At 35.2% G+C, this 17975-nt stretch overlaps 1 protein-coding gene across 1 annotated transcript; it reads left to right on the top strand.

The window, feature by feature from the left end:
• The first annotated feature begins 193 nt into the window (after positions 1–193).
• Positions 194–17707, top strand: LOC594471 (tropomyosin). Its single transcript, XM_030977247.1, has 9 exons — positions 194–386; positions 1850–2002; positions 2205–2338; positions 3074–3119; positions 3851–3922; positions 5145–5215; positions 6177–6315; positions 13507–13576; positions 13990–17707. Exons 2-9 carry the CDS (start codon positions 1880–1882, stop codon positions 14070–14072), a joined length of 738 nt encoding a protein of 245 aa, XP_030833107.1. The 5' UTR covers positions 194–386; positions 1850–1879; the 3' UTR covers positions 14073–17707.
• Positions 17708–17975: the final 268 nt, after the last annotated feature.

A 17975-nucleotide genomic window follows, 5' to 3' on the forward strand; every position in this document is an offset into this window, starting at 1 on the left:
ATAAAATAAAAAAAAGGTTTGCGAGTGCACACCGTCATGCATATGTACCACTGAACATATTCCAGTTCAGTGGTGCAATTAACTAGCCAATGCGTACGACCACTTGTCAGAGAGGAGAGGAGCGAGCGCGCTATATCGAGGTACGGTATCCGTGTACATACGCATGTACGATTTACGCCAGAGAGATATATGCAGCGCTAGCGATACTGCATGCACTGTATATTTTTATAGAGCGCGCGAGCGGCCACTCCTTGATAATATACAAACTTGATCTCTCCGCTTCGTACACCCTTTTTGTGACCCAAATAACGCGACGGTGGTAGTTCCTAGATCTTTGACTTCTAATTTGATCTATTCAGACATCAAGGGCTACTTTCATTGGACAGGCAAGTGTAATTTCTGTATGAACATTACTCCACCATAATAAGAAACTGAACTGACTTGTAAAAAGTGAAATATGTCCCGCCTACGGCTAGTATAATTTCTAGAATCACGAATGAGCCGCATTCTTAGACATACAGTCATGTACTTAGCATTGTACTTTTGTAGAGTATCTGAACGAACTGAAGGATATGTAATTAGTTCTATGTTAGTAGATTCAGGGAGAGTGGGAGTGACGCAACTTTTGAGGTAAATTCACTTTGTAACTGCGAGGTGGTGTGAATTTCTTTTTATCTTATTACTTATCGTTTGCCACTTCGCTATAATAATATTAACAATAACACTTACAATTAATATTAGCACTAACATTAACAACACTTTGTAATTTGTGACAGTGCAGTGCAAAACTAATTTTTCATGTTTGACAGGATTTTTGTCACTTTTCTTCAACTTGGTATGCAATTTAAAATCGGTACAAATTTCACATCTTCAGAAAGGTCATGAAATTTGCTATCTGCATGTCCATATTTTTATTATAGATCTAGACCTAAACTAAAAGAGATTTTTTGTTGACATTAAGAGTTGAGTCATAGACGTATATCTACCACCTTGTAGCCGTCGCGCAAAGAAAAATGCGCGCGAGTAGACAAGACGCAATAAATGAATTTAAAGGGTGAAGCCTGATTAACATATTTGGCGATAGAGTGTGGTGATGAAATCCTGACCTTATAAATAATTGGCTCAGGTGAAGAAAGGTGATGACGTGAGGAGGCTGGGTCCCTGCAGGCTTCAAATAGATGCCTACATACCGATAAGCTTATTATGACATGGATAACTGAATTTTCCAATTTTGTGGTTGGTTTAAAGCCTATTGATCCGATCACAAATCCACCTTCATCTGCATGTACTATAGGGCTGTATATCCACACACATCAAGCATGCATGACTGTGATACGTGCATTTTAAAGAATGATTGAAAGGCATATTAATGTTGTTCCGAGTATTTTTTTTTTTTCCTTCGGGATATCTTGTTATTTAGGGTACGCATATGCTTGTTCACTCTTTTTTAAAGCACCCCCTATCTGAGGACTGCCAACATTTCCGAACCCCCCTTTCGCAGGCTTTTCGCTTTTATTTTCACTGGCTTTTCCTGCCTTGGAGACCCCCTAAATCATGAAAAATGCTCAATGTACCCCCCTAAATTTGGAATAATTTCTCAGGAGTCCAAAGAGATGAGAGAAAAAAAGAACAAACACCCCCTTTTTTGGTAACACGCATGGGGTCCGTCCGTTCTCGGAGTGGGGGGGGGGGGGGGGGCCGGGATTATCTTCTACTGGGCTGTAGGAAGATTTACCATACGTTTTATCTTGCTGTTCATTCTGTGAAACGTTGAAAACATATCAGCTTTGATTTGATGGCTTAATCGTACATGTATTTACTAGTCTTCCCTTCCTATTTTGTTTTGCAGTTGGGATAGCTTTGACCACATTCAGGCAAAATGTCACAATTAAGCAACATCAAGGAGCGCTTGGGGCTGATCCAGTCAGATATTGATACCTCGAACGGGGCCATCAGAGAGCTTCAAACTGAATTGGAGGAGCATTCACAGAGAGCAGAAGATGTAAGTTCATTTATAGGCTAACATAGTGCATTTGAATATAAGTAAAATTATCCGATGGGTTTTAGTTCTACTTACGCTTACTCAACTTTGACCGTCAAGTATCTTTAGCAAATTTTGGCATTGGAAATTATGATTTTAATTTGTAACATTTATAAAGCATTCAGTATGAAAGCATTGTACCCTTTTTCTTGCTTATTTTCAGTTTGAAGAACAAGCCAAGACGCTCAACATGAAATGTAGAGACCTGGAAGACGTCATGTCTGACCGGGAGGATGAGCTTAGACAGCGTAAATTGAAGATTGATGAGATAGAGGCAGAATCTGATGAAAACTCCAGGTAAACTATAGTGGTATAACATTGAGCATTCATTGCAATGAGGTTCAGAGATGAACCGACTTTTTTTGTTCCATCGGGTCTTTGCGTCGGGTTGGGTTATACAGAGCTGCCAACCATTCTGTTTTTGACGGAATTACTCCGTTTTTTCTTCCAAATTACGTTTTTTCTTCATAAAATATGTTTTTTAATAAAATTTTTTATTTTTTTTTTTTTTTTTTTTTAACATACCGCATGTCAAACAACTGCCCTAAAATGGTGATTTGATCACAAATTCAATAGAAAACTAATTTTAAAACATACTTGAAGAGAAAAATATTTTCAAAAAAAATGAAATGCCGATATTACCAAAATAATCATCAAAAAAATTACCTGCTTGTATGGAAAAAACAGCATGATGAATGAACATTTCTGCATTGGAAGTGTGTCGCGCGTGGTTGTAAACTGAATGCAAATAATCATCAGCTCAGGTAAGCGTAAGGTCTGCGGACCTCTTGTTTCTTCTATGACACAACTTACCCAAGGCTACATGTAACCCTCACATATTTACCAATATTAAATTATAGCTGACAAGGAAAAATGATGAATTGAAAGTCATAGATTTACTTGAAATTGCAGAAACTAGATTTTAGTAGCTTTCAGAATTAATCTCTTCAGTTGAAAAATAGCTGTCAATGAATATTATTGTTAGTGATAGTATTAATAGATCAATGTAAAATGTAATTTCATTTACTACAGATTTTCAAGAGTGTTGAAGATGCGTGAAAACACCAACACTGATAGGGTGAGTACTTCCCCCAGTCATTCTCCAAATAAATTGTGAACATAAGAGAACTATCAATCTGCAACTTACCGTAATTACTCTTAATGCTGTAGGTAGGACAAACATGGCTTGTCCAACCTATCAACATGTAATGTATGCAATTTGCATTCTGACTATTGAAATACAATTATTTGTATAATCAGGTAAATGAAATAATGTGTCTTGAGGTTCTTAACAAACATTTGTGCTTTTGATTACATTATGAAAATGATCTACATGTACTAGATGTGCCTTACTCACTTAAACAAACAAAAAAGAATTTCCAGTTCAGTAAAAATGTTACTTTAAAGAAAAAGGTGTTTAAAATCTGAAGTCTATTTAAGCACCCTGACTTCCAAGGTCTTGTGCAAGGTGACAAAGGCGGATTGAAGAAAAAAAAAGTAGGGCCTTTCTCATTCTCAATCCATGTTTGGTTGAACCTGTTTTTGGTTCCAGAGAGAAGGAAAAAAAAAACACTGGATGCAATTATTTGCTCCTTACAAAATTCACCTGAATGTTAATAATGTAAACAATTGAGATAACATCTGCCCCCAAATTGGTAAAATATTGACAATCATATCTTGGTGCATATTTCTAGAGGTGTCCAGGATAAGCTTAAATCTAAATGATACCTTCTATATATGTTGAAGGAATAATGTATGATGAGAGATTACTTAGTATGATAATACAAACATTATGTCATATCTTAACAGATTAAAGATTTAGAGACCATGATGGACCAACAAACTGCAGATATTGAGCGCTTAGACAAAGTCAACTCTGATGTAAGTACACTCAAGATATATATATATTTTTGTGGGGGGGGGGGGGGGGCTGTAATACATGATTAAGTCTCATAGAGGTTTAACAACTACATGAATGAAGTTTTTCTAAAAAATTGGATGCTGTAGATAATTAATTAATTATGACAATTATTGTCTATTTGGTTTAGCCTAAAGCTGCAATTTTTCCAAAATTTATATTGAATTAAAAGTTCATGGGAAGCAATTTATTAAACTTGGTTGTGATGATAATGAGATTATTAAATTAATCTGAAATTACTTATCTCATTAGAAAGAAAATACAACTTTCAGGGATTATTTTGCTGGAAAATTGTTTGTTCACATATCAAATGCATACGTTTAAACATAGTAGGATATGTCTATGTTATAGTACATGTCATATGACCAAAATTTCTTATTCTAATTGATAATCTTTTTGTTTACATCTGTCACATCCGAAACCGAGTTGGAGATATTTCCTTGCCTTGTCATACTTTTGAATGTCACTATTTGTAATGTATCAACTTTAATACTGGTTGTCACTTGTTTGTTATTCAGTCTACCCCACACTCGTTGAATAATGTTAATTTGGAATAACAAATCTCTTAGGTAGGATGTGCATCATGTGCTTCAAGTTCAGTCCACCTTTTAACATCTAAATTTGTTTCATTTATACCACTTTTTGGTACACAAAATACCTAGAATATGGTGTATTCAGTTTTTATCAAATTTGTTGCAATAAGGTTATTCTCATGGCGACATAACTTTTTCAGCAGTCATTGCATGGTAACATTATCTAGGTGCCAATTCATAGAAATTGAGTTTTGATATACTGTATATTAAAGCAGTTATTTTCACAAATTTAACAAGACAAAAAAATGTATCCAGAAAGTAATGTTGCATTTCTAAATCAAGCCCATCGCATGATGTCGCGCATGGCATCTATAAAGTATAGCATGAGCCATCACGGGGCCTTGTGATGTAGTTTGAGACCACATCTATCGTAATAGGGCACTCCAATAGATTATTTTAATTATTTTCTCCCCAAATAATTCATACCTTATGATGATTGTGATGTAATGAGTTCATGATCCATGGAAATAGAATGATAAATTTTTGAAAAGTGTATACATTTGGTAATGGTTGTGGCTATACAGGAATTTGATCCACAAAAAATGGGTGTACAATTGTATTAAGCATCTTAATTTTCTATTTTTCTTTTCAGCTTCAGAGTAAGTGCCAACAGATGGAGGACAAATTAGAAGATGCTGAAGACAATAGTATTCGTCTGAAGAGGTACCGTTACAATTCTCCGTCAAGATTAAAGTAGATTTAAATATGACATGTACAGCTAATTTTTAGTTCTAGTAGTGAATTTTCACTTTGTAAGAAACCAGCTGAATGTAATCTCGAACTTATGTGCTGCTTGGGCCAGGAGTAATAAACAATAAAACAACCAAAACAATTATTTTGCAGCCTAGATTAAAGAGATAGGAGATCGCTTTGCTCGTTATGGATTCCATGGTGCACATGCCACGCAGTCTGTTGGGCACAAAATGTTTGGTTACAAATACATGAATAGTTGACTGGTTGGATTGCAGTGGAAGGGTATAGCACACAGCACAATCCAATCAAAATCTGTTTGATCGCAGTCAGATGTGTGCTGGGCTTTAATCATTTATTTTGCGCTTAAACAATGTCTTTTATCTGTGTGGTGTTAACTAAATACATTATTGATAATAATGGAACAATGATAATAATAAAAAAGATAATGATAATAATAACCTTAAAAAGCAAGCCAAGAGAGTAGTTGAAGTACATTATATTTATTGTATTGTTACCATTTGTGGGCTTGGTATGCAAAAAGGAAATATTTTTTTTGCGGGGATGGCGAAAATTGGTGATATTTTGTTTCTCAACATATTTATGTATATTGTATACAATTAACTGACATTGTTTATTAGGGGTTTTTGCCGGGGTTTGAAGGGGAATGACAGGCAATTGGGCATAATGATTCATCAATCAAGAGAAATTAATGTGTAGATAGTTGTGTACCATTGATCTACACTGGCCACGTTCCACCCAGGTGAAGTAGGAATTTATTCCTTGAAACGCAGCGCGCGTAACAGCTGCACTGCGAAAGCCAGGGTAATTATGCTGCATTATTATTGTAGAGCGCTTATAGACTTCTGATAAAGTAAGTGTTAGGCGCTATATAATCAATTATAATTATTATTTATTTTCTCTATGTTTGTAGTACCTTAGATGACCGTCAGGAGGAGATTACTCAGTTAAGAAACAGCTACAAATCTCTGCAGGCTACAGACAAGAAGATGTGTGAGGACTTGGATCACTTTGAGACTGATTGCAGAGATAAGAAAAAGCTACTGGATGAGGTAAGAATAATATGAATAGTATTATCAATTTCATTTTTGAGAGAGACTGATAGATAGCTTGCTAAAGCTTTGGTAAATTCAGGAATGAAATATGACATCTAATTAGTGAACATTAGGGGATACTCTGCCCTCAGCAAGACTAAGGATTGAATATAGAATAGAATATATAGAATAGAATATATCATTTGTCTTCTGCCAAAACAAAAGAAGAAACTCTCCATCCAGGTAAAGCACATTACATTAACTTACACAACTTTAATATACAAAATTATAAAAGAATACATTCATATCAAAATACATGGATAAAAAGTATGAATAGATAATTGAGACATACATATAATACAAACTACATAGAACATGAGGATTAATGGAAGAAGACTAGAAGGAAGAAATGGAGAAGAATTTAAAATGAGGGGATTAAAGGAGAATGTAGCCCGGGGAAAAGTAACTCCAAAAACCGACCCCCCCCCCCCCCCATCCCTCACTCTCCTTCAAACAAGTACGAAGAGACAGAGAGACTAGGGGGAAATGGGATGAAGAAGGGAAATAAAAAAGGAAAGTAACAGAAAGAAAAGAAACAAGGAGAGAGGGAGCGAAAGATATGAATAAGAGGAAGAAAAGAGAGAGAGAGTCAGGAGAGAAAGGATAGAAGGAGAAAGAACATAGAATATAAAAAAGGTTTTAAAAGTTATTGGGAGGGCAGCTGCACTGCTGCTCAGAGAAAAAGTACACAACTACCAAGTACATGTTTAAATGCATGGAATTGTCAGCAGACGCAGGCTACCATGCCAACCATTGTTAACTTGGAAAACGTGTTCAACAACCTGGCACGTGCCCGCCGAGGATCCCAAGCTAAAAATAAAGGGATGATACGTTTAAGACCATTACAAGAAATTAATAAATAAGAAATCACCACATGATTAATGGGCACAAGAAATCACAACTAGTTTCTGAAAACTGAGGGAGAATAAACAGTTAAAGGTATAGACCAGTTTTGGAAATGCCCCCCTCTCAAAAATGTTTTGTCTAATACGTGATGAAACAAATTTTGCCTAGAAACTGCCTGCTAATTGTTATATTTGGTAAATTATTACCGGTGTATCTAACCGGACTGGATAGATATCGCGTAGTCCCATATACATTTTTCTGTGTACAGTGCTTGTAACTTTACCAAGACTGGGCCAAATTTCTTATCATTTTGATGATTCCAGTACCTTGCAGTATACACCAAGACTTATATGCTAGATGATCAACCTTTTTATGCCTCCGCCACCGAAGGTGGTGCCGGAGGCATCATGTTTTCGGGTTGTCCGTCCGTACGTCCGTCCGTACGTCCGTCCCGTTTGACCGTTATCACAATATCTCAAGAACCATTTAAGATTTAAACTTAAGACTCGGGAATAGTATTTATCACCATAGGAAGACGATCTGAGTAGATTTTGGAGTACGTAGGTCAAAGGTCACAGGTCACAGAGGTCAACTTATGAAATTCCTTGTATTGAGTTTGTTAGCGCGATATCTCAAGAACCATTTGAGATTTAAACTTCAAACTTAAGGATAGTATGTATCACCATAGGAAAACGATCTGATTAGATTTTGGAGCACGTATGTCAAAGGTCAAGGGTCACAGAGGTCAACTTATGAAATTCCATACATTCATTCAATTCAATTCAATTCAATTCATTTATTTTTTCCTCTTTCAATCGTTCATATTTACAATGATGGTATATTTTAACATATTCACATATTTATATACATATAGATCAATTTGCACAATACAATACATTAAAAAATAAACATGAAATTGAAAGGGAAGGAGGGCCGACTAAAAAGCAGAGCTTGTAGGGTGTAAGCCCCCCTGTAAAAGTAATTATCATGAATTATCATTTTATGAGAAAACAAAACAAAAACAACAATAATAACAGTAACTGATTCAGTAATACAAAAAAAAATAACTTTTAAACGCAAAACATTGATAAATACATACATGTTTATAAAAAGAAATAATCAAAGTTGCATAAAGTCACACTACAAATTATATTTGATTGAGGAATGCAATAGCGTAGTAACTATTCAGAAGAAAGCTTTTAAGTCTCCTTTTGAAAATTTGTATCGAATTACACTGTATAATATCATTTGAAAGAGAATTCCACAGTTTTGGACCTGTAAAAACAAATGTCTTTTGTGCAAAAGATGTTCTATTTAATGGTAAATGAAAAGAGCTCGCCTGGCGAGTGAGGTAACTATGAATCGAATCATTTCTTACGAACATATCATTAAAAGGCAAAGGTAATTGTTTAGTGTTGAGCTTGTACATTAACTGTCCAAGCTGAAAAATATACAAGTCTTTAATTTTCAAAATGTTATTATTCAGAAAAAGATTATTCGTGTGTGCCCGGAAATCTGCATTATTAATAATACGAATCGCTCTTTTTTGTAATATAAAGAGTCTATTAATTTGGGAAGTTGCTACACTGCCCCAGGCAATAAGTCCGTAATTCAAGTAAGGAAGAATAAGCGTAGAATACAAGGATAACATAATATAATGGGGTAGGAAGTGTCTTAATTTACTAAGGATACCAGTGTTGCGAGCAATGATTTTGCAGATATTGTCAGTGTGCGCTTTCCAAGATAGTTTTTCATCAATAACTAGCCCCAAAAATTTAGTTGTTCGGGCCCTTTGAATGACAGTACCATCAAAAATTATACAATTAGGCAAAGTTGCAACCTTATTACTAAATAGCATGTAACTAGTTTTGTCTAAGTTAAGTGACAGTTTGTTTGCTTTTATCCAATTTGCCACACTTTTAAGTTCGTTATTTAGTATTTGCGTCAATTGCTCTGGATCGCGATGTGACAAAAAAATATTTGAGTCGTCAGCAAAAAGTATAAATTGAAGCAGACAAGATGACCTCTCGATGTCGTTTATATAAATAATAAACAAAAGTGGGCCAAGAATACTTCCTTGCGGAACTCCGCAAAGGACAGGTTTACTTTCAGAGAAATTACCATTCAGCGAAACAAACTGGGAGCGCCCTTTAAGATAATTCTTGAACCACGTCAACGGTTTTCCCCTAATTCCATAGTGAGAAAGTTTGTAAAGAAGTACATCATGATCAACAGTATCAAATGCTTTAGAAAAATCTATGAACAAACCAACCGTATTAGAAGACTGATTGATAGCTTTGGCAACCGTTTGAACTAAAGAAAGTATGGCATGGGTAGTGCTACTCTTTTCTCGGAAGCCAAATTGAGTATCAGAGAGGATGTTGTGCTTTTTAAAGAAACTCATGGTCCGTATGTGGACCAACTTTTCAAGGATTTTAGACAAGGTTGTAAGCAATGAGATTGTTATCATGATATCTCAAGAACCACTGGAGATTTAAACTTCAAACTTAGTGATAGTCTGTATCACTATAGGAAAACAATCTGATTACATTTTGGAGCACGTAGGTCAAAGGTCAAGGGTCATAGAGGTCAACTTATGAAATTCCATACATTGAGATTGTTATCATGATATCTCAAGAACCACTGGAGATGTAAAAACTTCAAACTGAAGGATAGTATGTATCACCATAGGAAGACGATCTGAATAGATTTTGGAGCACGTAGGTCAAAGGTCAAGGGTCACAGAGGTCAACTTATGAAATTCCATACATTGAGATTGTTATCATAATATCTCAAGAACCACTGGAGATTTAAACTTCAAACTTAATGATAGTGTGTATCACCATAGAAAGACAATCTGATTAGATTTTGGAGCACGTAGGTCAAAGGTCAAGGGTCACAGAGGTCAACTTATGAAATTCCATATATTGAGATCGTTATCGCGATATCTCAAGAACCACTGGAGAATTTTCACTTCAAACTTCATGATAGTATGTATCACCATATCATTATATCTCAAGAACCACTGGAGATTTAAACTTCAAACTTAATGATAGTGTGTATCACCATAGGAAGACAATCTGATTAGATTTTGGAGCACGTAGGTCAAAGGTCAAGGGTCACAGAGGTCAACTTATGAAATTCCATACATTGAGATTGTTATCATGATATCTCAAGAACCACTGGAGATTTAAACTCCAAACTTGTTTAAATTGCTCTATGGTGGAGGCATCATTTTCGACTGCGCGCAGTCAAAATTCCATCTAGTTTTTATCGATTCCCCAACGTTTCTTTTACAATGCAATCGCATGACCAGAACTGGTCTATACCTTTAACCGACTTATCTTGTTTTACGTCATTGGGTATAACTACCAAGTACATGTTGAAATGCATGGAATTTTTGGCGGGCGCATGCCAGGTGGCTCCTTCTTCTTCTTCTTCTTCTGTACATGTCGACAGACTTGTTAGTCCATATAAAGACACGGAAACGAAGCACATGGTCATGGAATAGAGCAATCTTTTAGGAATTGTAGCGCATGGGACCTAAAGGAATCAATTGATCCTGTGTTGATAACGCTATCGGGTAACTTATTCCAGTCCTTGCACGTACGAGGGAAATAGGAGAACTTGAAGAAGTCTGTCCTGCAGTACGTCTGTTTCAAATGATGGCTATTGCTTGTTGAGGAACGACGGGATCTAGTAACAGCAAGAGGTGTTAGGGTCTTCGGGATGGCAGATTGTCCGCTCTGGATCTGTTTCATGAGGGCAAGTCTTGCAACTTGCTGATGTTCCAGTGAGTCCCAATTCAGATCCCTCAACATGTCCGTGACACTAGCACGTTGGTTGTAGTTGTTGACAAATCTTGCAGCACGACGTTGGACCATTTCCAGCTGCTTGATGTACTTGGTTTCATAGGGGTCGTAGACACTAGCTGCATATTCTAAATGAGGTCTTACTAGCGCAAGATAAGCAGTGCTCTTGATGGTTCTCGAACAACCTCTAAGATTACGCCTTAACATTCCGAGAATCCTGTTAGCCTTCTTGGTAATGTGAGCATACTGGAAATCCCACTTGTATTTGTGGGTTAGGAAGACTCCAAGGTATTGGTGATGTTGAACTGGATCCAGGATTTGGGCATGAAGAGTATATTGGAAACTCAACTTCTTCCTCTTGTTGGTCATATTCATGACGAAGCATTTCTTAGCATTAAATTTCATCTGCCACTCGTCCCCCCATTTTTCAAGTTGATGAATGTCCCTCTGTAGGTTCTCACTATCGGATAGGTTTTTAACAACCTTGTATAAAATACAATCATCAGCAAATAGACGTATTTCAGACTGTAGATTTTCGGTGAACCATGGCAACCATTGTTAACTTGGATACATGTTCAACAACCTGACATGCGCCTGTCGAGGATCCCGAGCTAACATTAAAGGGCTGATTCATTTAAGACCATTACAAGAAATTACTAAATAAAAAAAATCACAACATAATTAAAAGAAACTACCATATGATTTATGGGCACGAGAAATCACAATTAGTTTCTGGAAACTGAGGGAGAATAAACAGTTAACCGACTTAGCTTGTTCTGCGTCATTGGGTACTGTTAACTGTTGAATAGATGTATTGCACAAGGTATGAAGGTTCTATGAAACCTTTCTTTTCTTATACGTATCTGATGTGCCCTACGAGACTCGTTAAAGATCACTACTTGGTTAAGAGGATGTGAAGAATCTTTAACCAGTTTCTGAAAATGTGTCAGAATATGCTCATCAACTATATCTGCCAGACATTGAACAGCTCTGCCTATTATTTTCTTTGCTGCTTTAATAACCGTTTCCAGCTTTGTTCTATCCTGAACCCTCAGAGCATGAAACCAAACAACACAGCAGTATAAAATCAGAGGTTGAATGACTGAATTATAAAAAAGCTTCATGATATCTTTACTCACACCAAACATATTCATTTTCCTGAGAAAGTACAACCTCTGGTTTGCCTTCGAGTATGTTTTCCTAACATGCATGTCCCATGACATACTACTGTCAATGTGAACTTCCAAGTATTTGTATTCGGTGACAATATCAACATTTTCATCATGTACATATAGGGAATGATGTTATTCTTCTGCCTTCTGAAATCTATGATCACTTCTTTTGTTTTTCATATATTCAAGACCAGATTGTTTCCTGGACACCAATTTACAAACTTAGTTACTTCATCTCTGTAGGGTTTTTCATCATTCTGACATATAAGACCCATGACTACTGTATCATCTGCATATTTAAAAATAGTAAAGGATTCATTTTCCATCTTACAGTCACAAGTATAAACACTGTCTTGTACTCTACTGGCCAAATGAAAGGAAATACTCATCTTTGAACTATTCGTCCCATTCGATCTCAATATAACTGAGTCCCTTAAATATAAATGTAATAAAAACGCTCTACTCATTCACAACTTCCCAGCCAGAAATGTTAAAGTGGTCTCTTGGTATTTGAAGATGGTAGCCATGGTCATTGAGAGAGCTGCAGCATTTCCATTTGTAGAACAGCTCACCCCCATTCAGCTATATGATCCTATACAGTCAGTTTATCAAATCAATTTGAGCACAGAGACTGCCTTGCTGGAGCCCCACAATGATACTTTAGTTCAGTTCAAAAAAAGGAAAGCAGTGTTTCGTAGTCTCCTTGACGCGACTACAGCATTTGATCCTGTAGATCATGAGATATTGATAAAGTGACTTGAAACTAATCCTAATACTAGGTGTAATAAGGCCTGAATATTTGAGCTTTAATTTAGAGAGTAACTAGTAGTAGATCAAGGACAGTTTTATTAAAGATCCCTCTAAAGTACAATGAAGAGAGAGTTGTTATAAAAACTGAAAGAAAGAAGGAGAGCTGGGGAGGTTTGTTTGAGTCGTACCTTAACAAGTATCTTTGTTTCAGATTCTAAACAAAATCCTGGATTTAGCTCATGCTGCAATAATAATAATAATAAATTTAGGTCAATCAGGAATCCCATAAATTTTACAAGCCAATCCCCTGTCTGATTCTCAAGATATTTATGATTGAAATTCAAATTTGTAATAACACTACAGTCTATTGGGGAAAATGAGTATGGTAAAACCGGTCACTCAAAGATTTTTTTCTTTTTTGAGGCACTTCATGATCATTTTGAAGTGCAATTTTTTAGGGCTTCAATATTACACAATATCACAGACACTGATCACACGTAGGGCCATGCATCTCAGATTTAACATTGTTAAACGATGCCTTTAACTAATTTGATTTCATTTCATTGCAGACGTCATGCCGTGCAGAGGATGCAGAGACCTCTGTTACACAACTCAGAAAGCGAGTGGATGAGCTTGAAGGTAAAGCCAGGTTCATAATACAATGAGAAACAATTATTTATATCTTTATTGTTGCAGTAGTTGCAATTATTTTCAAATATTAGGATTGAATTTCTGCAATGCCGATTGCCTTAACTTTTACTGTGCCACAGGGTTTTGCAGGTTTCAAGATTTTACTAAAACACAAACAATGCTTTTTTGTCAACTTCCGGTACCTGTACTTCTTTAACTGTGTTTGATTTCACAAAATGTTGCATACCAAATTTGTAGGAAATCTATTAGTTATTACAGTTTCCAATGATACAAAAATGTTTGTCATACATTTATTTCATCAATGAAAATTATCGTGGAATATAAACGAGCTCACTTTTAGTCCGTTAAATTTCTATTTCTCATACATTCACCATTGTTTATTGCTCTTTTCTTCTTCACAGATGAACTCCAGGAGTGGCAGAGCAAGAAACACACATGTCAGGGTGAATTGAATCAACTCATTTCAGAAATCAATGAAATGTAGACAACTTCAATGTGCATCACATTCTTAATTGATTTTGATGGAAATTTTTGGTACAGGCACAAAACTTCTTGTATATAGAGAAAAAAGTAATCGGAAAGTAACCACTCTCTCAAAAAAGACAACCAAAACATATTTGACGATAAAAATCAAATTAATATCAATTTTTATGAGGGCAGATATTGCCCCAAGCCCTAGGAGAGGCACTGGCTCCTAGATCTCTGTGGTTTTGATAAAATAAAAAAATCCATATTTTTCTCTCTTTTACTTTTTTTCTTCTTTCTAGAAACAGGCATATGTGAGTGAACAATAAAAACTAATGAACATATTCACTATAGAGGAATAGAGGAATTATAATGACAAGTTGTAATGCATGGAATCACTCCTTTTGAGTACTGGTGGGTGATAATGGTCTTGTGCTTGTGTGCAGAAATGAGGCAGGGTGTGTTTCATAGTGTAGTAAACACCTAGACAAAAGATCTGTAAAGCTAGAATGTATCAAATCAACCTCAAATAAACTTTACCTGCCATTCTATAGGTTAGCAGTAAAAAGAAATATGAAGAAAAAAAGGAATAACATAAAACATTGCCGGCTTTATTTTATGCGAGCGCATATGCGTGTGTTGACTTGTCTACTCAAGTTGTTTTATGTTTACTAAGAGTGTAACTAAACTGCAATATATCTCTGTAGAAGTAGTATTCAAAGCTTATATTTTAGAGTGTAGTGACATGGAACCCTGTTACATCAAGAAGAAAACATGTTTTGGTGATTAGTACAGTTCACTAGTAAATATAGCAAAAAAACATTTAGGTTTTGAATAGCTGTTTGCAAAGTATGTTCTGATTGGGGCTAGGAAATCATTAATAAATGGACCGAATGTCAAGTGTCAATTGAAACAAGCTGTCTTTAAGTACTTAAGGTTTTCAGTTACTACTGAATATTCAGACCTTGAAAGTTGACATATTTCATGTATATTAATGAAGAATGTCCAGAAGATGAAAGGGGAGTAATGGTGAGCAATTTAATTATTTGTTTTTAAATCCAGCTACAACTGCTATGTTCTCGTAATGAACATTTATTTCTATATATCACCAGGCTGTAGGCTTTTAGTTTTTAAGAGATTTGATTTCAATTAATGATCAAGACTTGAATTAAAAAGGGATGAAATTAAATTGATTAAGTTCAGCAGAGGTCATTTTGGCCACTGAACATCCAACCTGTCAAGACCTTGATTTAGAGTAATTTAAAAAAAATGATAGTTGCTTTTGATAAGTCAAGGGAGTCTACCAGTTTAATATGTATGAAAGTAGAGTTACTATGGTTTAGTTGTTCATTCTGTGGACGTTGATTTCAGACGTTAAGGGCTTCCATCCCATCCCTGCTTGAACGTCTTTTGGACAGACATCAAACCATAATTTGCCATTTTACACTAAGGTGTAAATGGGTATTATTATCATTATTGATATCATTCTCATTTTTGTTATTATTATTATCAGATAAATTTTGATACAGCAATTTCATGGAAATTTGATAAATACATTTTATTATATGGTGAAAACTATTCATAATGATTGAGACAGGAAGATGAGTGAAGTAGAAGACATTATGCAATCAATCATGCAGGTTAAGTCACAATTGGATAATGAACGAGACTTCGTTACATGGCTAAATGTGACTTAGCCATTTAACCACTTAACCTTTTGTAATAGGAAGTGGTGAGCCACAGGCGTGAAATTGTTCATTTAAAATAATTGACATGGCATAGGATTTATTCATGGAATCATGTATGGTATGATCTTTTATCTAATCTTTGAGCTTTGTTAAAGTGGAAGTCCACCCTGATAGTAACATGGTTGCATTAGCAGCAGAAAAATTAGAGGAACAGGTCAATGAAAGGTTGTAAAAAATCCGATAAAATTAAGAAAGTTATGAATCTTTGAATTTGTGATCAATCAAATTGTTGGTAACTCTTTTTATATGCATTTATGTTGTCACAGTCATTCACAGTACAATTTTTTTTAATTTTCATGAGAATTTTTCCCTTACCAGAACTCAAGATTATCTTTGAATTTACTTCGTTTTGTATTATATTCTTTAGATTTACATTGATTTGTTTATGCTATTCTTTAGTTTGTATGCGCGTGTGGTTGGGTGTCTGTGTGTGTATGTACTAGGTGAAAAAATGACAATTGACATCTACATTTACTATGGTGGTGCACACTAAAAGCAATTAGTAATTCAAGCCATGATCTTAACTGAATTAAGGTGGAGACACCTTGGCGACGCAGTCTTGATTACACCTAGCTAATACGTGCAGTACACTGGTATCAGATTTAGAATTTCACTATTAATTATATACCATTATTAATAGGGAGAAAGGGTATGTATCTTAATTTTCACTACTTTGTTTGGATGTGTACATGTACTTAAGGATCATTAATAGTGACCAGTATACAGCATTAGTTATGAAAGTAAATACATATGTAGCTCAATGCTGAAATGCTGTTTTGTGCTGTAAAGTTCTAGTGAAATCACAGGACACCAATTCTTTTTCAACCTGATGTGTGTAAGTGACGTGTAGTTATCATTGTGGATACATTCCAACTGCAAATTTAGTTCATTCCAATACCATGTGGAACTTCTTTGAATATATTTTGAGATACATTGTCATATGATTGGATGTTTTTCAACACTTCCTTTTTGTATATTGCATTCCAGAAACTTGATCTTTGATAGAGTTATATCATATTTTACCATCAATCTTCAGTTTTCAGCTCTGCCAGATTACTGAAAGGAAAATGAAACCCAACAAATATTAGCCGATCTTATTTAGGCAGTTAGAAATATCATGAAATTACTCCTATTTGATTACCAAGTAAGAATAAACAATAAAACTGGTACTACTCTGTCACCACTATGTTAATCAAAATGGCGACTCCTATGGGAGAATGGCTAGCGAGGAAACCGCAAACTTTGGAGAGATTGTACCTGGCTCAGATTTTTTTCTTTTTTAATAAAGCTATCAGCTAAACTTTGTTGGGTTTCGTTTTTCTTGATTGAAAGTTCCCCATGTTCCTACTGAAAATGTTTCCTTTAAATACATGTACTATGGAAAGCTTCTCCAATTCTGTTTTTTGTATGATGCAACAAAGTGCTCCAATTATCAACATGGATTTATTAGTAGTATAAATTTCATCTACTTTGTAGAATTGTACATTTACTTTGAGATTTTTAAGTGTCCAAGGAGAAGACTGCATAACTATCTGTGAAAAGGAACTTCAATCCCATCCTATTGGCTGCTCCTTTTGATGGTTTGTATCCTCTTAAAAATATTGATTTATGTTGACTAGATTTTATCCAAATTTATTGTAGGTACTTTCTATTACTTCATTACCAAATATATGTACAAAGATTGTTTTAATCAATAAAGCCTTTACATAATGTTGAGTGTGATGCAGCTAATCACGCTCTCTAATTGATTGTGATAGAATAACTGTTTTATAGTAGATTACTTATCATGAATCACCTGTAATCATTTGCATGTATTTTCAAATAAAGAATGTTATCCCCATTTTTTTTAGCATTATAATCATGTGAATATTAAAGGTTTCATTTGCTAGTTTCTTTAAAATATGAATATCTGGCTTGTAGATGTTTGATCTTGTGAAACAGTAGTTGGTCTATACATTGCATGGGATTAAAAAGAGACAGAGAAGACAGAGAGCGAGAAAGAGAAGAGGGGAAGAGAGAGAGAGAGAGAGAGAGAGAGGGGGGGGGGGGGGAGGGAGAAAGAAATGTGTAGGGAAAGAGTGGGTGGATAAAGTAGATTAAAGGTATATAGTCAAGATCATATGAATTCAATGTGGTGCTTTTATCATGCAAACAAAAGTCTAGAAAGCTATAAT

This window comes from Strongylocentrotus purpuratus, unplaced genomic scaffold (assembly GCF_000002235.5).
Source record: "Strongylocentrotus purpuratus isolate Spur 01 unplaced genomic scaffold, Spur_5.0 spur5_scaffold_9, whole genome shotgun sequence".
Classification (NCBI taxonomy): Eukaryota; Metazoa; Echinodermata; class Echinoidea; order Camarodonta; family Strongylocentrotidae; genus Strongylocentrotus; species Strongylocentrotus purpuratus.